The 26,292-nt window shown below is 30.9% G+C and overlaps 1 protein-coding gene across 4 annotated transcripts in view; it reads left to right on the top strand.

Annotated features, from left to right (window-relative positions):
- The window catches only part of LOC143068243 (pyruvate carboxylase, mitochondrial-like), a 38,521-nt gene extending 23,833 nt beyond the window's left edge, over positions 1–14,688 (top strand). For all 4 annotated transcript variants that reach the window (XM_076242144.1, XM_076242141.1, XM_076242142.1 and 1 more), the window contains 11 exons: positions 1,312–1,536; positions 1,918–2,074; positions 2,251–2,357; positions 2,754–2,887; positions 3,172–3,421; positions 5,081–5,209; positions 8,733–8,848; positions 9,424–9,603; positions 10,084–10,332; positions 10,690–10,830; positions 11,601–14,688. In XM_076242144.1, the coding sequence (XP_076098259.1) occupies positions 1,312–1,536; positions 1,918–2,074; positions 2,251–2,357; positions 2,754–2,887; positions 3,172–3,421; positions 5,081–5,209; positions 8,733–8,848; positions 9,424–9,603; positions 10,084–10,332; positions 10,690–10,830; positions 11,601–11,861 (1,949 nt within the window). In that variant the 3' untranslated portion in view covers positions 11,862–14,688. The remainder of the gene's footprint in view (positions 1–1,311; positions 1,537–1,917; positions 2,075–2,250; positions 2,358–2,753; positions 2,888–3,171; positions 3,422–5,080; positions 5,210–8,732; positions 8,849–9,423; positions 9,604–10,083; positions 10,333–10,689; positions 10,831–11,600) is intronic.
- The last annotated feature ends 11,604 nt before the right edge of the window (positions 14,689–26,292 follow it).

The following is a 26,292-nucleotide window of genomic DNA, read 5'->3' as shown; positions in this document are numbered from 1 at the left end:
AAAAAAAAGCAATCTTGTTTGAACATTTCTGCACACAGTAAGAAAATAATTCCTCACATCTTTGCCATGTAGACCTTGACCAAAAAAAAAAAAACCCCAAAAAAAGAAAATGTTAAGCGATTGAAAGTACAAGAAAGGTGATCTGTCACAGGACTACTGTATAGGGGTTTGAATATTGGTCAAAAAGTTTTTAAGACCAAAATTTGGAAATCAGTATTGATTTGGGAATTCTATATGACGTTTTTAAATTAATTCTAGCTCGATAAGCTTGCTTGACCTTGAGGAATGATAGAAAAATCCTTAATTTATACAATGTCTGTTGTGATTGTGTCCATTTATTTTGTCTGGAACAAAAGCTGTGTAAAATAATTGTAATATGCTTGCCTAATTTATTCCAAATTATATAATTATTGATAGTATTTATGGAATAACGAAATTTTATAATTCTACTTATATCTTAATAGTATATAATCATCTTTTAAAAAAGTGATTTTCTGCCTCCTGTATTGCATTTTTATGTTGTATAAAGACATGGGTGTAATTTATAGAATATCAAATAATAACATTTAGCTAAATACTTTTTTATCTAAGGTGTAAACAGAACAATGAAAACTATTTTTGAAGTTATGTTATAAAATACTTGCTGACAGATTTTTATTTCATTTGCAGAAAGTTAATCGTTTCTAAAAGCCTGAATTTGATTTTAAAATGACTATATGATATATTAGAAGGATATTAACTCTTTACTGTATTTATGCAAGATTAACTCAGTTTCATATTGACAGTTTAATTCCTGTTTATAGACCCAACAATCTACAGCTGTTATTCTCAAAGAAAGGCAGTAAAAAAAATAGTATTGAACATTTTCTTTTTACTTAGAAAGTGTTAAATATTAAATTAATGGATTGGTTCTGTTCATTCCCTTTTAAAATTGTCAGGCATATCCATTTTGTACCTTGTACAACATAATCAAAATATCCATTGTTTTTTCTTATAACTAGTGACCAACTGTTTCAAAAATATATTTTTTATTTTTTTGTATTGTAATTTTTGATGAAAATCTCTAAATTGTGTATATGTTGTATCTTTTTTTGTGTTCACTATTTTAATGCATTTTTTGTAAGAATTACAAAATTTTGATGATCAATACAGAAGAGATATAAAAATTAGTTGATGACGAATATTTTTTATTGTTTTAATTTACTTTGTATACTACATTTGTATAAACTATGACTACTGGGTGGTACTTAGATAATTTGAATTTTGCAATCTTATAAAAAAAATGCATTTTTGATTTACATAATTTTGTAGCTAAAGCACCTCCCCCAGGTTGGAGAGATATTCTAAAACAAGATGGTCCCACAGCATTTGCCAAGAAGGTACGAGAACATAATGGACTATTATTGATGGACACAACCTTCCGTGATGCTCACCAGTCTCTGTTAGCTACACGAGTCAGAACATACGACTTGAAGAAAATTGCTCCATATGCATCACACAAGTTCCATAACTTGTACAGTATGGAAAACTGGGGTGGTAAGTTATTCAGAAATTTACTTGGAATTCAGTTGTATGAACTCAGCATCATTGAAATTACTCAATTTGTAAAGCAATCAGGAGATAAACAATTTTTTCTTAGTATATAGTAAAAAAATGAAAATTGTTATTCAAATTTTTTTTTACAATAAAAATAATATTTGGGAATAAAAGAAATTTGACACAAGATATTTTAGGAAAATGACATCAATGCTTCATTTTGAAAACCCAGTTGTCACATACACATGTGAAACAGAGAACATTGAAAGATACAAAATAATTCTAAAATGGAATATTTTAATAGTAACTAGATGTTATAATATTTTTAACTAACTGTAAAAGAAAGTAAATAAAGTTACAATGTACTATATACATATACAGGTGCAACCTATGATGTGGCAATGAGATTTTTACATGAATGTCCCTGGGAAAGGTTACAGGAGCTAAGGAAGAGAGTCCCAAACGTACCATTCCAGATGTTACTGAGAGGAGCCAATGCTGTAGGATACACTAATTATCCAGATAATGTTGTTTACAAGTAATTATCATTTCTAGATAGATAAAACAAGGGGTTTAAGTCCAAAATTCTCAATATGTCATTGGGGGTTCTATTGATGGAAAATGCATAATATTATGACATAATTTTAGGTAAAAATGAAACCTCATGCTCTTTGTACACAACGATGAAATAATTATTTCAACTATTATTTTCAGATTCTGTGATTTGGCTGTGAAAAATGGTATGGACATCTTCAGGGTATTTGATTCCCTGAATTATTTACCCAATATCATTGTAGGAATGGAGGCTGTAGGCAAGGCTGGTAAGAAATCTTTCTTTTTAATTGACAGTATGATAGCTGCTTTCAAATTAAAACACAAAGCATTTTCTAATTTCATATGCCTATGTCAAATTCTGTTGTTTGTGAATTCTAAAATGATGTCTGGTTTTCTTATGTTCCATTTGAACTCAATAAACCATGATAATGTTATGTGCTGAAAACATCATTTAATTTTCATTGACATTGTCCATACCTGTCAATCTATAAAAGTGAAAATGCAGGTCATAACCAGCATGGAAGAAGAAAATCTCAATGTAGATTTTTCTTATAAGTTAATTTTTTTCGACAAAAATGTTTATACTATCTCAATGTTAATAATTTAGGGTATTAATTATAAGGAGTAAGATATTTTTACTTTAATGTTTTATCAATTAACAGGTGGTGTTATAGAAGCTGCCATATCTTATACTGGTGATGTTTCTAACCCTAGCCTGGAAAAGTACAACCTCAAATACTATACAGATCTAGCTGATGAGCTTGTCAAAGCTGGTACACATGTTTTGTGTATCAAGGTATTTTATTTGCGATGATTAAATAAGAAAAGACAATGAAACATTAAAGTCCCTTATTATTGGAAGATATCTTAAAATTTCAAATTTACAAAAGTTATAAAAATATCAAACAAATCATTTATCAATATATTTGAGCTTTCCATTGATAAACAAAATGAAATATCCATATTCAATATATTTGAGGAACTAAGTGGAAAAGATTTAAATAAAAAGTTGGCCTAAAAATCTGTACAATAAAAGTATCCAATGAACATGCAATTTAAGCCTAGAAAATGTTTTAACAGGATATGGCAGGTGTATTAAAACCAAGAGCTGCTAAATTATTGATCACTGCTCTGAGAGATAGACATCCAGACATCCCTATACATGTGCACACTCACGACACAGCAGGAGCAGGTGTAGCCTCTATGTTAGCCTGTGCTGAGGCTGGAGCAGATATTGTAGATGTTGCTGTAGATTCCATGTCTGGTCTGACATCACAGCCAAGTATGGGAGCTGTGGTATCCAGTGTGGCTAATACAGAGCTAGATACAGGTAACTTTATCATACTGTAATCTTACTCTTTTGTGCCAATACTTTGTTATGTATTTAGCCCTTTCAAGTTGTCTTCATGGTGATTTATTGTCACAACCTTCTTACTTTCTTGATATATGAATAAAGAGATGTGGTATGATTGATGTTTTTATGTAATGGAAGGCCATAATTTTGAATATACACAAAAAACTTATATTCTCATTATTTTACCTATGTAAAGCAGATAGTTACCACTGGACTCCATCTGTCTATCTATCTTTTGTAGAAAACTTATGCTTTTGTTGCTTCTATGAAAGGGAATGATATAAAATTTAGTCTGAAAGTTGATAATGTGGAGTTTTAGTGAGTAAGCAATTTTTATACGACCGCAAAAAATTCGTATAATGCTATCATGTCGTCATCGTCCGAAGAAGCATTTTAGTTTCCGGACAATAACTTTAGTTTAAGTGAATGGATCTTTATAAATTTTTACCAGAAGGTTCAATACTACTAAAGGAAGGTTGGGATTTATTTTGGGGGTTATGGTCCTAATAGTTTTGGAATTCGGGGCCAAAAAGGGGGCCCATAATAAGCATTTTTGTAGTTTTTAAACAATAACTTGTGTTTAAGTGTATGAATCTCTCTTGAATTATACCACAAGTTTCAATACCATGAAGGGATAGTTAGTATTGATTTTGGGGGTTATGATGCCAATAGTTTAGGAATTAGGGGGCAAAAAAGGGGCCCCAAAATAAGATTTTTTTGTGTTTTCAAACAATAACTTGTGTTTAAGTGTATGAATGTCTCTGAAATTATACCACAAGTTTCTATACCATGAAGGGATAGTTATTATTGACTTTTGGGGGTGATGGCTCAAAATGTTTTGGAATTGGGGGCAAAAAAGGGGAAAAACTAGTTTTTTCTGGTCAATGGACAATTAAGACAATTTAAAAGCAGTGTAAGAGGTAATTCAACAACATTTAACATACAATGTTAGGTATGCTCGAACTTACCTCCCTTACACTACTGGTAAATTATGTATAAAGGAATGTCAGGTTTTGGAATTATTGCAAAAAAAGGGGGGTGGTAGTAGTTTTCAATTTTTTTTCCAAATTTCTCAAATTTTAAATTTTTGAAAAGTTTGAAGAAGAAAACTTTAATTGCACAATATTGTACAATAGATTTGTAAGATCTTGACATTTATTTTGTGTAAGAAACCCAAATTATGTCAAAAATTTGATCACAATCCAAATTCAGAGCTGTATCAAGCTTGAATGTTCTGTCCATACTTGCCCCAACTGTTCAGGGTTTGACCTCTGCGGTCGTATAAAGCTGTGCCTTGTGGAGCACCTGGTTAAATGATCTGTACAACCATTCCCTTTTTGCTGTTAGTTTGAAATGATAGTTAGCACATTTACTTACAACTAATGTAAGTCACATACTATATCAACAGAATGATGCCACTTTTAGAAGATAATTTTATGTTGGCAATTTGTAATTTATGAAATGATGTTAAAACATGATATTGTTTTAGAAAAACAGGCTGAGCAATAAAGAAGACAATTATTAAAGGTAGACTTTTTTGTAAATTAAACATGTTTGAGTCAGATATCATCATCCAATACTGCTTTAGCGAAAAAGGCAGCCAGTTGAATAAAACTTTTTTTTATATTATTTTAGGGATAGACCTACATGATGTTACAGAATACTCATCCTATTGGGAACAAACCAGAAACTTGTATGGTCCATTTGAATGTTGTAAAACTTTAAAGAGCGGTAACTCAGATGTCTATGACAATCAAATTCCAGGTAAGGAGATCTCATTTACTTGATATTAGTTTGATCTGTATAATTATTCCTTAAGATTTTTATAAAAAAAAAAAACCTACACTGTAACACTGTTAGAGGAAATAGGATAATTAAAAAAAATATCAAATGCCAGAGAAATCTTTAATTTATTATATCAACTTTCACAGAATAGAAACTTCCACTTCTGAACCTTAAGTGGTGGTTTAACTTACAACTATGCAGATTATATTATTTATATTGGCTTTTAAAGATAACAATAGATTTTAAAAACAAATAGGTTGACATCTCCATCAATGTTCTTATGCGACCGCAAACGTTTTTGGGATCATATAATGGTATGATGTCGTCCAAGTACACAATAACTTTAGGTTAAGTGAATGGATCTCTATGAAATTTTTTAAGAAGGTTCAATACCAGAAGAAGAAGGTTTGGATTGATTTTGAAGATGATGATCCCAACCGTTTACGAATTAGGGGCCCAAAAGGGGCCCAAAATAAGCATTTTCTAGTTTCAGGATATTAACTTGTGTATAAGTATTTCGATAGCTCTGCAATTGTACCACAAAATTTAGTGCCACACGTAGAAAGAAGGTTTGGATTTATTTTAGGGGTTATGTGGTCAACAGTTTTGGAATTGGGGCCAAAAAGGGGCTAAAAAAGCATTGTTCTAGTTTTCAGACAATAACGTGTGTTTAAGTGTATGGATTTCTCTAGGTTCCATATAACAGAGGGAATGCTGGGATTGAGTTTGGAGTTATATATATAAATATTGTTGGAATTAGGGGCTAAAAAAGGGCCAAAAAAAAGCATTGTTCTAGTTTCCAGACAATAACTTGTGTTTAAGTGTATGGATTTCTCTGACATTGTACCACAAGTTTCCATATAACAGGGGGAATGCTGAGATTGAGTTTGGAGTTATCTATAATACTAAAATAACGAGGTCCAATTTGTCAGCCGTCATGGGGTAAAAACGACAAATCAAAGAATTCAACTTTATATATAGCTAATATGTGACCAGCTATGACATATCCAGGCTTATGGTGGTAGAACATCATTGTGAGAAAAAACATCGTTAACTATATGTGACTAGCCACTTCCAGGCTTAGGAGGGTACATTGTCTAAAATTTGCTTTTTGTATATTTATCTATATAATATTCCGAAACAAAACTCTCTGTCATGTTATTATGACATATTTGTTGTAATAGCAATGAAACAAGTCATTTCGAATGCCAGTATGAAAATGAGACTTCTATGACGACTTCTATTTATTGAAGGCACTAATTTATAAAATACAAAATTATTGTACTTATGTATTAATTGGCTCTTAGTAATGTTCAATAGCGTATTTGAATAAAATTTCAAAGAATTAAATTTACTACAATATAAACAATTCTTAGCTCTATTTTAGAACATGTAATTTAAACTTGTTGAAACGAAGTTAGTTTATAATTTGTCAAAGTAAGCTTTTTAAAGAATTCATTTTTTTTAATTTAATTGTCTTTTAATTTAGATTTATCATGCATGTCTCATTTGATACAGTGCATTTATTATGGATATATTTATGAAAGAAAATCTAGAGAGCAGAGCATTTTGGTTTTTTTGTAGCTCTATTTTAGAACATGTAATTTAAACTTGTTGAAGTGAAGTTAGTTTAAAATTTGTCAAAGTAAGCTTTAAGAATTCCTTCTTTTAATTGAGATTTATTATGCATGTCTCTATACATAGTATGCGACGCGTTACAGTTTATAAGTAGGTGTTCTCTTATATGCATTTGATACGGTACATTTGTTATGGATATATTTCAGACTCCATTTATGAAAGAAAATCCATAGAGCAGAGAATTTTGATTTTTTTTTTGTGTATCAATTTAAAATTAATTCAAATATTTTTCACTTCAAATGATAAAGTAAAACTTCTTCAAATCTTATATATATGATGTATAGTTCGGCTTCTGCAAAAAAGAAGCCAAGGAAAGTGTTTATCTCTTCTTCACAATATTTATCATGTTTATAATTTTTCTAACAATTACATTCTACCTCCATAAGACTGGAAATGTCATGGCGGGTCACATATAGGGCAATGGTGTAGATTAAAAATTACACCACTCCAGACCCTTTTCATTTCCACATACATTGTAATTAATATTGCCAATAATTAACAAGTTCTGGGTCGAATCCGATACCGATACCAATAGTATATTCACCTGTTACCTATTACCTTATCTGTACGTTCCGCATCTGATAGGCGCACCACTAAACGGTGTATTTAGGATTTGGCTATATACACGGGTCATAAATAAAATAAATTCAATCATTGTCAAATTGTTCCCTATTGTAGTATTTTAATCAGTAAGACTTTCTAAGATGACAATACAAATACTAAAAATCTGGACTTAAAATAAGGCGTATAGGTATAGTTTTCAATTTGTTAGCGGGCTGACGTAAAACAGCGAATCAAAGAATTCAACTGTATTTATAACTAATATAGGACAATGCTGTTGATTACGAAATACTCCATTCCCGGATCTTTTGTTTTCCAAATAATTAATATTACCAATAATTGATAAGTTCCAGGTCGATGGGCTCAAACAGAAAGATTTTGAAAGCAAAGAAAACTGTGTATCTTATAATCGGTATAAATTTATCAGATGACAACACCAATACTAAAATAAGGCTTACGCATAGTTATATACTTTAATTCAGTCACGGACCCGCGATATCACGGGTGTGTTCTAGTATATACAAATATTGTTGGAATTAGGGGCTAAAAAAGGACCAAAAATAAGCATTTTTCCAGTTTCCAGACAATAACTTGTGTTTAAGTGTATGGATTTCTCTGAAATTATACAACAAGGTTCCATACTACAAAGGAAAGGGGGGGGTCCATTTTTTTTAAGGGATTCATTTTTTTTCTTCAAAATTTTTCAAATTTCAAATTTTTGAATTTTCAAGAAGAAATCTTCGCACAGTATTGGGCAATAGATTTGTAAGATCTTTGACCACATTTATTTTGTGTTAGAAACCTATATTATGTCAAAAATTTGATCACAATCCAAATTCAAACAGTATTATGCTTGAATATTGTGTCCATATTTGCCCCAACTACTCAGGGTTTGACCTCTGCGGTCGTATCAGGCTGCACTCAGCTAAGCATTTTATTAGCAGGATAGTGTAATAAATACCAGTAACAAAACCAGGCTTTGCAGTCAGGATTTATCAAAATTAATATAGATTATTGATTGGTTTTCAAACCAAAGGATGGTTCTTATCTACAATCTCATCGACATGAGATGGAATGTGGTAGAGAAACATCCATGAGTTTAAAAGACCAATGATAATCTGTTGTTTATCACTATTTTACCTATGATGTCATTGATGTATACCTAGACAATGACATGTGTGCCCTTTGTTTCTTGCAATAATTTTCTTTCCCATGCAATGAGCATAATATGAAAAATTATTAAAAAAAAAGATCAAAGGAAAAATACAAAAATAGCTATAAACTGATTATATTTCCTTTTAAGGGGGACAGTATACTAACCTACAGTTCCAAGCCTTCAGTCTTGGTTTAGCTGAACAGTTTGAAGAAGTCAAAAAGAGGTATTGTGAAGCCAACCTTCTGTTAGGAGATATTCCTAAGGTAAATATAACATTTGGTATTATGTCTCTGATGTTTACTAACCTGTTACTTCTTGGATAGATAATTTTACCCTTGTTTCTTATTCTATCTTTCAATTTTTTTGTTATTACATCCTTTGAAAATAAACAGTACTCTTATCTCTGTCTTAACTCTAAGTGTATATACTTTATATGTGTTTGCAATCGTTTATTTCCTGACAATGAAATGTTGTATAACTTATGTTTGTCAGCCCTATATAGGGTACATGGTGACATTAGCTGACTCCTCAATCAATTTAGAATTTTTATATTATAGTGAGTGTTTTTTCATGAATTATTTTGATCAACAATCAATCAATGATATAGTATTTGTCAATTATATGTAACAGAGTTCTTATTAAAAAGAAATATCATAGGTTTCACAAAGGACTTTGTATAATGTATTTTATGTATTGGTTCAAAAAATTCTTTAACATCCTAATCACCAGATACTTGTTTCAGATGGCTTTAAGATTGTTGTTTTCTTATTTTTCTTGTTAAACAGCCAGTCAAAGAAATGGGTTGTAAATTATAGTAGAAGAGATCTTTTTATTCTAGGTAACTCCATCATCAAAAGTTGTAGGTGACATGGCTCAGTTCATGGTACAGAACAAACTGAACACAGCACAAGTAGAAGATAGAGCAGAAGATTTGTCACTTCCTGTTTCTGTTATAGAATATTTCCAAGGTTTCTTAGGGGAACCACCAGGAGGTTATCCTGAACCTCTTAGGTCAAAGGTTAGAATTATTTAACATTTATCTGATATAAAATATTTTCAAGGTTTATATAGATTACCACAAGGATGATATCATAGTTCCTTTGGACAAGGGTTAGAATGTTTGTTCACACTGAATTTAGAATATTCCTTATGTTATAATATAGGTGAACCACAAGAAGTTAATCTACAAGGCTCTTAGGTCCAATGGCTAGACTATAGGTTCAGTTATTGAGTATTTTCTGTTAATCTATGGAAATCGTAAACTTCAAGAACAATTTATTTTCTAAGGTCAATTAATTATCTCAGAGTCTGTGAGTTTTAGACATTTCAAGTAATTTCAATTAGCTTCTAAGAAGAAAACTTAACTAGAAATGACATAATTTTGATATGTGAAATACTTTTTGCATAGAGAATGCCTGACTAATAGAATACATGTGAACCTTGAAAGCCATTCTGTACTGAATCTGATAGTAAATCATAGTTACTTTTAAACTTACAGATATTAGGAGATAAACCAAGAGTAAATGGAAGACCAGGAGCATCTCTACAACCTGTTGACTTTGATAAAATTAAAGAAGAATTAATAGAGAAACATGGGAAGAGAATCAGGGATGTTGATGTCTTAAGTTCTGCATTATATCCTAGTGTGACTGATGATTTCCTACAGTTTAGAGAAACGTACGGACCTGTTGATACTCTAGACACCACTTTGTTCTTGGCTGGTCCAAAAATGGCCCAGGAAGTGCAGGTATAGTTGAGTAAATGAATTCAGTAAAACCATTTTCCATTTGATCTCTTTGGGACTTATCAGACATATGAGGATTTTAAAATGATTGACAGAAACAAATATAAAAAAAAGTCTGACAGGATTATCATCTGAGACTATGGTGCCGGGAAAAAAAAGATGAATATATTGTGGAATATTTTGAGTTTCTGATTGCGGGTCAGTACTTATTTGGTATATTTTTAATTGTTGAATGTTCAGTTTAAAGTAATTTCACATTTAAAGATATAAAATATATTATATAATTGTATAAAGGGAGTGAAAGTCTTCTGAAAATATAAACACTTTAAAATGATCAAAGTTTGAAATTGGCTATTTCAGGTCGATATAGAAAAAGGTAAAACGCTATCAATCAAAGTACTAGCTGTTGGAGATTTAAACAAAAATGGTCAGAGAGAAGTTTTCTTTGAGTTAAATGGACAGTTAAGATCAGTCATGATTAAAGATGAAGTGGCTTCTAAGGTAAGTTATTGCAACTATAATCAGTAAAAATTTAATACTCATGAACATTTCAGTATAACTTACAATCAATTTTAATCACAAGAATTTTTTTGATAAGAACCACTGTATTGTACTTTTTCATTTTAGTTGTCATTTGCAAATAGTTCAGATTACACATCTAACATAAGAATATTTTCAGTTCATTGTAAAACCACTTTGTATGCACCAGCAGTAGCGGAGGGGCATTAAAATTAACCCTTGTCCTTCTGTATGTCTGGACATTGGTTTCCATTCTATTACTTTAGTTTGCCTAAACCAAACGTTCTGAAACTTAAACACAATGCTAAATACCACAAACTAACATCAAGTTTATATTTGGGTGGCGTCACTTATACTTTTCTAGAGTAATACCTCTTTACCAATGGAAAAGTTGCTTAAATCTTCGTTACCATTCTCTAACTAAAGTTTGCCACAACATAATACTATGAATCTTACACACACTGCTTTATATTACTACAAAACACAGATCTAAAGTTATGCCCTTTTGAAAAATGCAATATTATTGAATTTTTATTCCCCTTCTATATAAACAAAAGTTTGCCTGAATTAAATGTGATGAAACTTATACACAATGCTTATTACCACAAAACTCAGATTAAGTAAGATTTGGAATGCATCACTTATACTGTTCTTAGTTATACATTTTCAGTTCATATTTAATTTCATACATTTTTAGAAGAAAAAAGGGTTAACATGTTCATTTTTTGATACATTGCTTTTCTTTATTGAAGGAACTTCACTTCCACCCGAAGGCCCTGAAAGGTGTAAAAGGATCAGTTGGATCACCCATGCCAGGAACAGTTATAGATATCAAAGTTAAGGATGGAGAAAAGGTGGAAAAAGGAGCTCCTTTGTTAGTTATAAGTGCAATGAAGATGGAAATGGTTGTCAATGCTCCTTGTTCAGGAATTGTTCAGAAAGTCTCGGTCGAAAAAAATATGAAAATAGAAGGAGAAGATTTGTTGTTAGATATTGAAGCTCTTCCTGAATGAAGATTTTTTAGTGTTTGTTTAAATGCTGATAGTATTGTCTTATGAAGACTGACTCTGGGTTTTGTCATAGAGGACATCATGTCCATGTTAGTGCTGCTAAAAAGTGCTGGGTAGTATAAATTGATTGTTTTTTGTTGTTGGGTGGAATTTTTTCAAAATCTAGATCTGTATTTAGATGTGTGTTAATTTGTTTAAATGCGGGATCATTTCTTCACTTATTGTTCATTTATTTTATTTTCAACATTTTCATGACATATTTTTAAACTTTTGATATAAATCTTTAGAATTCCATTGCATATGATAATTTAGAGGAGAGTGAATAATCACAATGTCTGTTAGTACACAGTACAATGCTTTAAGTTGAATGAATGTCCATTTTTGGAAACTTGATAGTGCTGGTAATATTTAGAATAGTTTATAGAAAATTAAAATTTTTACACAGCTAAATTTTTTTGTTATATCATTTTTTTACACATGTGCAATATTTATGCAAGACAAACCTTTGAAGTAACGAGATACATTTTTTATTTTATTTTAGACATCATGTTAACTGCAATATAAAAGTATGTTAAAAAATGGTTGATAGTGTGACACAATAAATTTGCAGATAGCTATGAATAAGATATTGTCATCTTTGCTTTGGAACTGATTATACTTTTAAAATTAACTTAAAAATGAACTGAGAGAATGTTGTTAATGATCTCCGCTGCCATACTACACAGATTTTTTACATATCATTGAATATAATAAATTTGAAATATACAATAGATGTTGCTTAATTACATTTCCATTTTAAAATAATGATGATATATACATCTTAAATACATGGATGTCTAAATTAATCTTTGATTGCTTCTTAGATAATGTTGCTAATTTGTGTATCATATGATATTAATATGTGTACTTATTACATCCGTTTTCATATATTTTACTTAATGCACACATTAAGAGGACCCTTTCTTTATGTTTAGTTGAGGGTTTAGCAGCTTGATCAAATGAATTCAATATTGTGTGTTAAAGCTATCAAAGATAGAAACCATTGCATAGATGTTGTTCAGATTCAAAGAATTTGCAATAGCATGGTTGATTTTCATTAGTTGCAATTTCAAATTGATGTTGATTAATATTTTAACTAAAGTCAAGATGATTATTAAGCCAAAATTTTTTTGATGTAAATTAAGCTTTAAAATAACAGCTGTTTTAGTCAGGTAATTGGTGCATAACTTGTTATATTTATCAGATGAATTTTAGAAAAATGGTGATCAATTAGGTCTTAAAATCTTTATAAGCTATCTTATCTCTTTTGTGAGTCATTTACTTTTTTATGGTCAATTTCTTATTGATTATTTATATACATATATTATATTGGATTTGAATGATCTCCCTAAATGCATAGATAACTTTATTTCTGATTGAAGTTTGATTTTTATTTACATATATAAATGCACACGAATTACTATTCTTGCCTTAGTATGGTATATTAAGATCTAAATAATATATTTATTGAAATTTCTTGTTATATCATAAGAAGTCTTTAGAGGGTGTTGCTGCAGATTTGGTAATTAAGAGTTTAAGAGAAAATTGCTTTTTTAAAAATTACAATCATTCGCAAAATTTCAAAAGTTTTTCATCCTGTTTCTATGTGATACTGTTGGAAACAGTGATCATACAGTTTTGGTTCCATGACCAAGGGAAGGAGGACCCTGATATTGTGAGGATGAACTGCACAAGTATGAAGTTCTGTCGAAAATAGCAGCATGAACTAAAAAAAAAGGGCTATCGAATTAAGATTATTTTAAACAAAATTTACAACCAACTTCAAATAAATAATTGTTTTGGTTAAATGTAAAATATAAGTTATAGAATGGTGAAAATTAATGTGGACAATCTGAAAACAATAACGGGTCTTTAACAATCGGGTTAAAATACAGATCCTGTGTTCATGAGAAGGATCTGATAACACTTCATTCTACTTTCTGTTCTTGTAAGTATTTCATTGGCTAATGAAATGCTTGCCTACCTATTTTTAACGGTATGTATCATAAGGAAAAACAAGAGGATCCCAAAAGTTTTAAAACAGAAACTAGAAAAGGATTTTCAGATCCTTGTTAACAGAATATTAACACAGTCTCTTTTTAATCAGCTTGGGTTTTTATCAAAAGAAAAAATTAGTGTCAGCAATATGCTTGCTTTAAGATTCATGGAATTTTTTAGAAGAAATAAAAATTGTTATTTTAATATCTGCTTTCCAGCTGTATGATACACTCACGCTTGTTAATTGCTGGTCTATTACAACTTTTTTTTATAAACATTTAACAATTTGTTATTTAACACAGAACTATATGAATTCACTGTTAGTATTAGAATAGAGAACAGTATTATTAATAAACATGAAATGTTGTATGATGCAAACACCCATTTTAAGTGATATTATAAAATGACGGCAATCTTTTGTGAGAACCTTTATAATCAATTAAGATTTGAAATGTTATTTAATATTGTTGTGAGTGATCTTTATTGAATTAGATTTAAAAAAAAAAAAAAGGGGGCACCTTGCACTTACAAAGATGAAATATTAGGTTTCAGTCCTTCAACTGTTGTCACTTTAATATAATTAGGGTTTTCCAGTTTATAGAATCATTCAGAATTGCATAATATCAACATAGTGATAAACACCTGATTCGCAGATCTGCATAATTACTGGGCATTTATTGTGGCTTTTTGTGTTCAACATTATACACTCCAGAATTTTAATTTTATAATATCTGTTATTCTTATATATTCATCATATAGAAATAGTTTCATTAATAAATTCAGTGGTATTGTAGCTTCTAGTTTTAAATCATTTGGTATGGAAAGATTGATGTCTTATGTTTGACTGGTAATCTTTAAACAATAATAAAGATGAGAGAATTTCAATTTTTTTTCAAAAACAAACCTGACACGGTTTTGGAGGTCAAGCTATGTTGTACAAGAATCTATAAAATATGTTGGGATGCTATGAAGAACGAAGACGCTAAATTCATTCAAGTGTGGACATAACAATATAGCAACTAATTACATAATAATTAATTATGTAATAAGTATGTCATAATGAAATTCTCACAATTTGAAAGACTAATCTTTCTTCTTTCTTTTGGTACCTCATTTATAAAATATAAAGAAGAATGAAATGAATTACTTCAGTTTAAAGTTGTCTGATTGGGAGTGAAAAAATCTTTGTATTGTGCTACCTTAAATCCAGTTAAAACATTTCTGGTCTTGCAACATTATTTTTGTCGAGCCTGCAACTTTTGTTGCAGAAAGCTCGACATAGGGATAGTGATCCGGCGGCGGCGGCGTTAGCTCACTTCTTAAAAGCTTTATATTTTAGAAGGTTGAAGACCTGGATGCTTCATACTTTGTATATAGATGCTTCATGTTACGAAGTTTCCGTCAGTCACATGTCCAATATCCTTGACCTCATTTTCATGGTTCAGTGACCACTTGAAAAAAAAGTTCAAATTTTTTGTAATGTTGAATTCTCTCTTATTATAAGTAATAGGATAACTATATTTGATATGTGCGTAACTTGCAAGGTCCTAATGTCTGTCAGACAGTTTTCACTTGACCTCGACCTCATTTCATGGATCAGTGAACAAGGTTAAGTTTTGGTGGTCAAGTCCATATCTCAGATACTATAAGCAATAGGGCTAGTATATTCGGTGTATGAAAGGACTGTAAGGTGTACATGTCCAACTGGCAGGTGTCATCTGACCTTGACCTCATTTTCATGGTTCAGTGGTTATAGTGAAATTTTTGTGTTTTGGTCTGTTTTTCTCATACTATATGCAATAGGTCTACTATATTTGTTGTATGGAATGATTGTAAGGTGTACATGTCTAGCGGGCAGATGTCATGTGACCTTGACCTCATTTTCATGGTTTAGTGGTCAAAGTTAAGTTTTTGAGTTTTGGTCTTTTTATCTAATACTATATGCCATAGGTCAACTATATTTGGTGTATGGAAATATTTTATGATCTTCATGTCAGTTGCACAGGTTTTATTTGACCGTGACCTCATTTTCACGGTTCATTTCACAGTGTTAAATTTTTGCGTTTTGGTCTATTTTTCTTAAACTATAAGTAATGGGTCAACTATATAATATGTTGTATAGAAGCATTGTTAGCTGTACATGTCTGTCTGGCATGGTTCATCTGACCTTGACCTCATTTTCAAGGTTCATTGGTCTTTGTTTAGTTATCTTGGTTAATGTTAAGTTTATGTGACAGTTGTAATAAAGCTTAGCTTTATACTTAGGACTATCAACATAATATCAATGATTAGTTTAGAAGGCGAGACATTTCAGCGTGTGCACTCTCGTTACATCAAAGCTCTGGGGTTTTAAAAAGTAGTTTTTCAATGTCACAATAGATAAACCTCATGGAAATACTTCAATGAAATGCAATGATACCGTCTAATACCAAGTAACTGATCAAACTCATATAGAACGCAAATGAAATAAATTGATATTCCCTTATTCAAGGAAAACTGATCCAACTCGTGTACAACGCAAATGAAATGCAATGATATTCCCTTATACAAAGAAAACTGACCAAACTCATGTAGGACGCCAATGAAATGCAATGACACCCTCTAATACAAAAAAAACCTGATCAAACACATGTAGAACGCCAATGAAATGCAATGATACCCTTTGATACAAAGAAAACTGATCAAACTCATGTAGAACGCCAATAAAATGCAATGATATTACCTTATACAAAGAAAACTGATCAAACTCATGTAGAACGCCAATAAAATGCAATGATATTACCTTATACAAAGAAAACTGATCAAACTCATGTAGAACGCCAATAAAATGCAATGATATTACCTTATACAAAGAAAACTGATCAAACTCATGTAGAACGCCAATAAAATGCAATGATATTACCTTATACAAAGAAAACTAATCAAACTCATGTAGAACGCAAATGAAATAAATTGATATTCCCTTATTCAAAGAAAACTGATCCAACTCGTGTAGAACGCAAATGAAATGCAATGATATTCCCTTATACGAAAAAAACTGACCAAACTCATGTAGGACGCCAATGAAATGCAATGATACCCTCTAATACAAAAAAAAACTGATCAAACTCATGTAGAACGCCATTGAAATGCAATGATACCCTTTAATACAGATCAAACTCATGTAGAACGCCAATAAAATGCAATTATACCTCTAATACATAGAAAACTGATCAAACTCATAGAAGTACTTGAATGAAATGCAATGTGAGTCCTGATACAAAGAAAATTGACCTAACTCATGCAGAACGCCAATGAAATGCAATGATACCCTCTAATGCAGAGAAGAAGTTCTCGAATGAAATGAAATGATATCCTCTAATACAATGAAAACTTATCATTCTAATCGAAGTACTGCAATGAAATATAATGATACCCTATAATACAGAGTAAACTCATCAAACTTGTTACTATAGTCCGATGAAATGCAATGATACCCTCTGATATAAAGAAAACTGATCAAACTCATTGAAGAACTGCAATGAAAATGCAATGTCACCCTCTAATATGTAGCCTGATCAAACCCACGAACGTACTCCAATGAAACGAAATGATATCCTCTATAGACGAGTGTCATTAACCATAAAGTTTTATTTTTAATGCATCCACCTAACATACGTCTTAATCATATATCTGTACTATCTTTTTGCTCGGTTGTCAAAATTTTTTGGTTTGGTGCAGTTTCCGCCAAATCACAGTAATTTTACAAGATATCAGCATTTTTGCATACTAGTATTCTGTTCTGAATAATGATATTTTGTATCGACATATGGAAATCTGTTGGAACAGATGTTAATAGTAACTTGTCAAAAGTATATAGACATATTAATGTCTGAATTTTAATAAAAAGCGTCGTTTTCCGGAAATTTCCTTTGAAAATGACAAAAATGCATGAAAACCAAAAAAAAGTGTCTGTGTTTCAGTTTTAGTTTGTAACCCAGATTCGATATATGACTTTCGAACAGCGGTATACTACTGTTGCCTTTATTTCAACTAATATTCACCATAAAACCAAATAACATTCTTTACTTGGCGCTAAGGATGTTTTTGGCATCATTTAATTACTGCAATTAAGCTTCTTGTTAATTAGACAGCCAATTATAACAACCATGCAGTTGCCCAAAATACCGGTATCTACAACAAGATAGCATTTGTATCTGTTCTTTGTTAAAACTATTTGTATGTAGGCGATATAACGTTGAAAAACACAAATCGTAAAAGTGTAAAAATATTAAAGGACAGAATACACAGGTCATTTAAGATTTTAAGGGAAAGTTTTGGAGCGAAACTTTGATATTTCAATATTTATATGCTTTCTTGGTTGATTATAATGCATCTTGTATTGACTGAGAAAGTGCAAGTTATAAGCTAGACACTGAAATGTTCTTTATGCCTGGCTAAGGCATTTTACCCAGTAGTCAGCACTTCGGTGTTGATACGTATTAAATTATTTAGTTATTTTTTTTTTATTAATTTCCTGTTTATAAAAGTATGATTTTTTTCGAAATACTAAGGATTTTCTTATCCCAGGAATAGATTACCTAAACCGTATTTGACACAACTTTTTTTTAATTTTGGGTCCTCAATGCTCTAAGATAAGATAAGATAAGATAAGAAAGTTTATTTCAAGTCGGGTTACATTAAATACAAACATAAGCTCTGTAGAGCTTTTTGCTCTTCAGATAGCTGTGTACTTGTTTGGCTTTATAACTATTTTGATATAAGCGTCACTGATAAGTCAGGTGTAGACGAAACGCGCGTCTGGCGTATTGCATTATAAGCCTGGTACCTTTGATAACTATTATCCAATCAAACTACCTAATTCTTGTAAATGAATTGAGAATTTCGCAATTATATTTACTTACATTAATTTTGTTTAGATGGACATTCAAGTAATTCGTTATTAGTACTATATATACCATGGTTTTTACGAGTTAACATATTTAAACAAACGAATCCGAAGGATGAGTTTGTTTAAATATGTTAATGAGTAAGACACATGGTATATAAAATTTGTAATATAAATAAAATGATTGACAGCTTCAAGACCTTCAACTAATATTGGAAATTGATGACGTTACAGTTTTATCCAATGAAATGGAAGCTAGCGCAAGTCACTTTTGCGCTTCGTGTATGATCGTCTGTGTATTTCATGTAATAGAACCCCTGAATTTGCAGAAAGTAAAGAAAATGTCGGATTTTCCCGATTTTCTTTTTAGTTTTGCGCCCCGTGTATGATTGTAGGCGCAGGTAATTTCATAATGTCATCAGACTGAGGTAAACAAAAATGTCGGATTCCAGCGACAAGGATTAAATAATTATTCTAATGACGGTAAGAATTGTTTTTTTTTTGTTTTCAATGTATCATACAAATTAATCATATTTTACAGAATTTTCATCTAATTGAAAAATGCTTTTCTTCCGTTATTTTATTAGATTATTTATTAAAACACAATTTTAATGACTAAAACAATATTTTAACAGTGGCGAATCCAGGGGCGTAGATAGTGTACGTCCCCTAATCATGTTTTTTCACAGATATTTGTAGCCGATATTTATTCCTTTTTGTATAGGTACCCCCATTTTTAAATCGAAATTTAATTGAATTTTCGCAAAGGAAATGATAGTTTTACATTTTATTTTTTTTCAAAACTGAAAGAAGAAACATTTAGTAATTGTTTCCAAAATTAAGGGAATTCGTAATAATCCTATATAGTTTGTGATTTTTCTTATAAAATGAAAACAAATGAAGATCTTGACCTTTTAGTACGTTTTACAGTTTCCTAAATATTTTAGAGGCGGATACATTTAAAAAAAAAGGTGGAGCTTCAGCCATGGAATAACATGAAAATGAATATGTTATACCATGGCTGAAGCTCCGCCTTTTTTCCTTTGGATTCTAGTCGAGTTGCATATTTAATTAGCAAAGTATGGTACAACATAAATTTGCATATAATATACCATGGTTTTCCCTCACCCCACTTTTTAAGCAAATTATTTCATAAAAACATCAAAGGAAAAAATCCAATTTATGTTACAACAATACATACACTCCCGGATAGTTTACATATATATACATTGTAATATAAAGATGATTGATGGATTGTTGGTGTTTGACGCAATTTTCGATTCAGCACTATTGGCTACTAAAGTTTTAGCGGCGATCAGTTTTTATTAGATTAGGCCAACTGAGTGCCCAAGGAACAACCGACCTTCGACAGGAAAATTGGCAATACCCATCAACAATACATTAGTTAAAGCGACTAGTATCAAGGTCGAAATTATTGGGTATGTGGCACAACAAAAATCTACCAATCAGCATCAATTACCTTTTGTAAAAGTAGGCAAACTCTTACAAAACAAAGCGGTTTTCTTCAGCTAAATGTTACAAGTAAAGTTGCTTAGTCGTGTAAACAGAAACAGAAAAGTAAATGCATTCGAACCACTTTTAGTTCAAATTTAATTGGCCATGATTTTGCATCAAAATTTCAGTTTAGATGTGCCACATAATTTTTAAAGCATTTAAAAAAAGAGCACTATTTTAGTCAAGTCAGGAATAACATTAATGGTACCAATTTTCCTGCACCAGATGCGCATTTCGACAATACATGTCTCTTCAGTTGTTGTCCATTCGTTTGATGTGTTTTTATCATTTGAATTTGCAATCTGATTAGGGACTTTCCGTTTAGAATCTTCCTCGGAGTTCAGCATTTTTGTGATTTTACTTTTTAGTAGATTATCTTTTAAGTATTGGTCGGACATTGGCATATTAACCTGAAGATAGTACATTAAAAATAGATATGGTTAAAATGAATCTGTACAATTGTGAGAAATGGAAATTGTGGTTGAATTTATCCAGTGGCAGTTGATGTCTAATATGTCGTTTTTATGTATGTTGCATTGTCGTTTGTTTTTAGTTCACTTCGGTGTTTCTGTTGTTTCTTTGTTTTCCTCTTATAGTTGATGTGTTCTCTCGGTTTTAGTTTGTAATCCTGATATGGTTTTGTTTTCTCAATCGATTTATAACTTTTGAACAGCGGTATACTACTGTTGCCTTTATCTATTAAGTTTTTCAATTGGTGGTATGTCATCTAATCTTAAATTATTTTTGTTGATAATTATTATGCACTCAGCTCTCTGTTATTGATCTGACAGTGACTTTTGGTGATTTTCTCATTCTATTTTCATATTTTTTCCGTTCGGGTTTCTAATGGTGCAAAGATCTCTCAACAATGATAAGTGATATAAGTTGACATGGAACAAAACCCGTACAAAATGTTATGTATAAGTGTTAAAAACTGGGGTTAAAACAATCTAACCAAAATTCAGATCTATCACGACTCGCCTGCTTATATATCGTATGAGAATAACGAAATCAGCAATCTACATTTTACCAAGAATGGGGTTAACTTTATTTTTTTAAAGCAGGTATGTTCTGGTAAATTTAAGGAGATTACTATTTTTAATTCTTTTTGAATAGCATAAATGTCTGTTATGAAAACAAAATCTCTTCACGTATAACCTCCATATGTGCACTTTGAACTTCCTTAATTCTACAAAGCAATGTCAGAGGAATATTGCTCATTACAATTTTTTAAGCCGAAACAGATGGAAATGTGAATGGAAAGAACAAATGACAAAAAGGGCGTAGGGACAAGATGATTCCTACATTTCCGCTATATTATTCAAACATAGAGAGAGTTTATGACTGTTTTCCGATCCTTTGATGTGATTCAGCTTTTGGTTTTGTCATTTGATAAGAGACTTTCCGTTATGAATTTTCGTTTAGAGTTCGGCATTGTTTGTTGTTTTACTTTTTATATTTTGCATCAATATCTGAGTTTTATGTTCTGTAGGTGTTTTTTTTCACTCAGCTATGAACCTGATGGTTTGCTTTTCTTTGGTTGGAAAAATGAATAAAATAAAAAGGAGGCAGTCTTAAGCCATAGTCGAAGAAAAACAGCATGACCAAGGTACGAGCAGTAGGACAGACAAACAAAACTTCCTAAAACACTATACCAAAATGTGCAAACACTACATAAACCAGTATGGTGATTACAGTTTCTCAAGAAGGGTATTCAATCTAAATTATCAATTTTCAGTCATATTTAATAAAACAACTAATAACGTATATAATACTATTAAAATGAATTCGCCGGATTTGATATTGAAAAGTACGGAAGCCGTAAGGGGACACACAAAACATAAGAAAATATTTTTTTTTAATTCGGGATCACGATAAAACATTACCGAGATATAAAAAATATATCGTTATCTCGATAAAACGAAATTCTTTTATCGAGATCTCGGATTATTAAATCGTTATCTCGGATTATTATATCGTTATCTCGATTTATTATATCGTTATCTCGATTTATTATATCGAGATCTCGGATTATTATATCGTGATCTCGGATTATTATATTGTTATCTCGGTTTAATATATCGTTATCTCGAGAAAACGAAACTGTTATATCGAGATCTCGGATTATTAAATCGTTATCTCGGTTTAATATATCGAGATCTCGATAAAACATATATTGTTATCTCGAGAAAACGAAACTGTTATATCGAGATCTCGGATTATTATATCGTTATCTCGAGAAAACGAAACTGTTATATCGAGATCTCGGATTATTATATCGTTATCTCGAGAAAACGAAACTGTTATATCGAGATTAACAGTTTCGTTTTCTCGAGATAACGATATAATAATCCGTGATCTCGATATAACAGTTTCGTTTTCTCTAGATAACGATATAATAATCCAAGATCTCGATATAACAGTTCGTTTTCTCGAGATAACGATATATTTTTTATCGAGATCTCGATATATTAAACCGAGATAACGATTTAATAATCCGAGATCTCGATATAACAGTTTCGTTTTCTCGAGATAACGATTTAATAATCCGAGATAATTATTTAATAATCCGAGATCTCGATATAACAATTTCGTTTTATCGAGATAACGATATACTTTTTATCGAGATCTCGGTAAAACGGTAATATTTTCGAGATCGAGATCTCGGATTACTATATCGTTATCACGATGTATTAAATCGAGATCTCGGATTATTATATTGTTATCTCGATTTATTAAAACGAGATCTCGGATTATTAAATCGTTATTTCGGTTAAATATATCGAGATCTCGATAAAAATATATCGTTATAAAACGAAACGTATTCTTTATTTTTATTTTCACGTTACCTTTGCTGTTAATAGACCTCATTTGAAAGCCTATTAATAGAGGAACAAAAGTTATATAGTCAATATGTTCCGCAACGCATATTAGAGAAGTATTGAAGGACCTAAAAATAGAAATACGGCTGAACATTATGAAAAAGCTTATTCTAAATAATGGAATGAACTTAAGCGACCCGTCAGCCACAAATTAAGGAAAACTTTATACACCATTTGAAAGCTTATTAAAAGAGGAACAAAATGATATAAATAGTATGTGCCGCAGTGACAGTTAGAGAGGTTACTGAGGACCTAAATGCCAAAATACACGTGAATATTAAGAAATGGCCAATTTTAAATAATGGAATGGATGTTTGGAATATTGGAATAGACTGTCGCGACCCTTCAACCCCTAATTCCAAATATACAGTATACCTAATTCGAAAGCTTATTAATATACCATTTTATCCCTCTTTCTATAAGCTTTCAAGTAGTGTATAAAGGGGTCGAAGGGTCTGTGTTACTCCTCTAATAAGCGTTGCGGAACATATTGACTATATGTCTTTTGTTTTCTATAAATAAGCTATATAAGGTATAAGGTATGTATGTAATTAGGGGCTGAAGGATTGCAGCAGTCCATTCCATTTTTCAAAATATCGATTCCATTATTCAAAATAAGCTATTTCTTAATGTTCACGCGTATTTCGACATATAGGCTTTATGTCAATCCTCTAATATGCGTTGCGGAACAGATTGACTATATGTCTTTTGTTCTCTATAAATAAGCTTTTGAATGAGGTATAAGGTATGTATGTAATTAGGGGCTAAAGGATCGCAGCAGTCCATTCTATTATTCAAAATATCCCTTCCATTATTCAAAATTGGCTACATATTTCTTAACGTTCACGCGTATTTAGGCATTTAGGTCCTCCGTAACCCACTCTAATGGTCATTGTGGCACATATTATTTATAACCATTTTGTTTCTCTATTAATAAGCTTTCAAATGGTCTATAAATTTTTCCTTAATTATGGGCTGACGGGTCGCAGAAGTTCACTCCATTATTCAAAATAAGCTATTTTATGATGTTCAACCGTATTTCTATTTTTAGGTCCTTGGTTACTCCTCTAATATGCGTTGCAGGACATATTGACTATACTCCTTTTGTTTCTCTATTAATAAGCTTTCGAATAAGGTCTAATGTATATCTGTATAGGGTCTGAAGGGTCGCAACAGTCCATTCCATTATTCAAAATATCCCATTCATTATTCAAAATTGGCTATTTTCATAATTTTCACGCTTATTTTGGCATGTAGGTCTTCTGTAACCCCTCTAATGGTCATTGCGGCAAAATGGACATGTTATATCTATGAATATGGCATGAAGAACATCAAAGGTACTGTGAAAATAAAAAATGGTAACGTTGAGTATTTTAATATATTTATATGTTTTGGTAGTCAGGTTTTCCATACATTGAACCAAGGAATTTCGGTTAATAATAGCTAGGGAAATCCACTAGTTTATTCTCCGAAACTAAATAAATGAATGAATTAAGTTAAAATTTTTAAGGAGTGCTTTGAATTTTTGTTTCTGATATTAATTTGAATATTTGTAAGATAACATCAGAATGACGAATTCAGAAATACAGATTCGTTTTATCGAGATAACGATATATTTTAATCGAGATCTCGATATATTTAACCGAGATAACGATTTAATAATCCGAGATCTCGTTTTAATAAATCGAGATAACGATATAATAATCCGAGATCTCGAAATAACAGTTTCGTTTTCTCGAGATAACGATATATTTTATATCGAGATCTCGATATATTAAACCGAGATAACGATTTAATAATACGAAATCTCGATATAACAGTTTCGTTTTCTCGAGATAACGATATATTTTTTATCGAGATCTCGGTAAAACGGTAATGTTTTATCGTGATCTCGAATTAAAAAAAATATTTTCTAATGTTTTGTGTGTCCCCTTACGGCTTCCGTATTTATATATATGTTTTGGTATTCAGGTTTTCCATACATTGAACCAAGGAATTTCGGTTAATAATAGTTAGGGAAATCCACTAGTTTATTCTCCGAAACTAAATAAATGAATGAATTAAGTTAAAATTTTTAAAGAGTGCTTTGAATTTTTGTTTCTGATATTAATTTGAATATTTGTAAGATAACATCAAAATGACGAATTCAGAAATACAGATTCGTTTTATCGAGATAACGATATATTTTAATCGAGATCTCGATATATTTAACCGAGATAACGATTTAATAATCCGAGATCTCGTTTTAATAAATCGAGATAACGATATAATAATCCGAGATCTCGATATAACAGTTTCGTTTTATCGAGATAACGATATAATAAATCGAGATAACGATATAATAATCCGAGATCTCGATATAACAGTTTCGTTTTATCGAGATAACGATATAATAAATCGAGATAACGATATAATAATCCGAGATCTCGATATGACAGTTTCGTTTTCTCGAGATAACGATATTTTTTATCGAGATCTCGATATATTAAACCGAGATAACGATTTAATAATACGAGATCTCGATATAACATTTTCGTTTTCTCGAGATAACGATATATTAAACCGAGATAACAATATAATAAACCGAGATCTCGATTTCATAAATCGAGATAACGATTTAATAATCCGAGATCTCGATATAATAATCCGAGATCTCGTTTTAATAATCCGAGATCTCGATATAATAAATCGAGATAACGATATAATAAATCGAGATAATGATATAATAAATCGAGATAACGATTTAATAATCCGAGATCTCGATATAACAATTTCGTTTTATCGAGATAACGATATAATTTTTATCGAGATCTCGGTAAAACGGTAATGTTTTATCGTGATCTCGAATTAAAAAAAAATATTTTCTAATGTTTTGTGTGTCCCTTTACGGCTTCCGTACTTTACGGCTTCCGTAGAAAAGCGCATGATACAAACAGTTTTCATTCGACTGAAATTGAACGAAAATAAACTTGATAACATGTCTTTCCACATCGAAATTATTTTTTACCAAATATACATTTGTTGTTCCTTAAAGTTCTTCCATTACCCCTTTTTTTTAAATACGGTTGATCATTATCTGCCGATATTGGCCATATTATCTACCCAATAGATG

Source organism: Mytilus galloprovincialis, chromosome 3 (assembly GCF_965363235.1).
Source record: "Mytilus galloprovincialis chromosome 3, xbMytGall1.hap1.1, whole genome shotgun sequence".
Lineage (NCBI taxonomy): Eukaryota > Metazoa > Mollusca > Bivalvia > Mytilida > Mytilidae > Mytilus > Mytilus galloprovincialis.
This window is presented reverse-complemented; position numbering and strand designations above follow the sequence as displayed.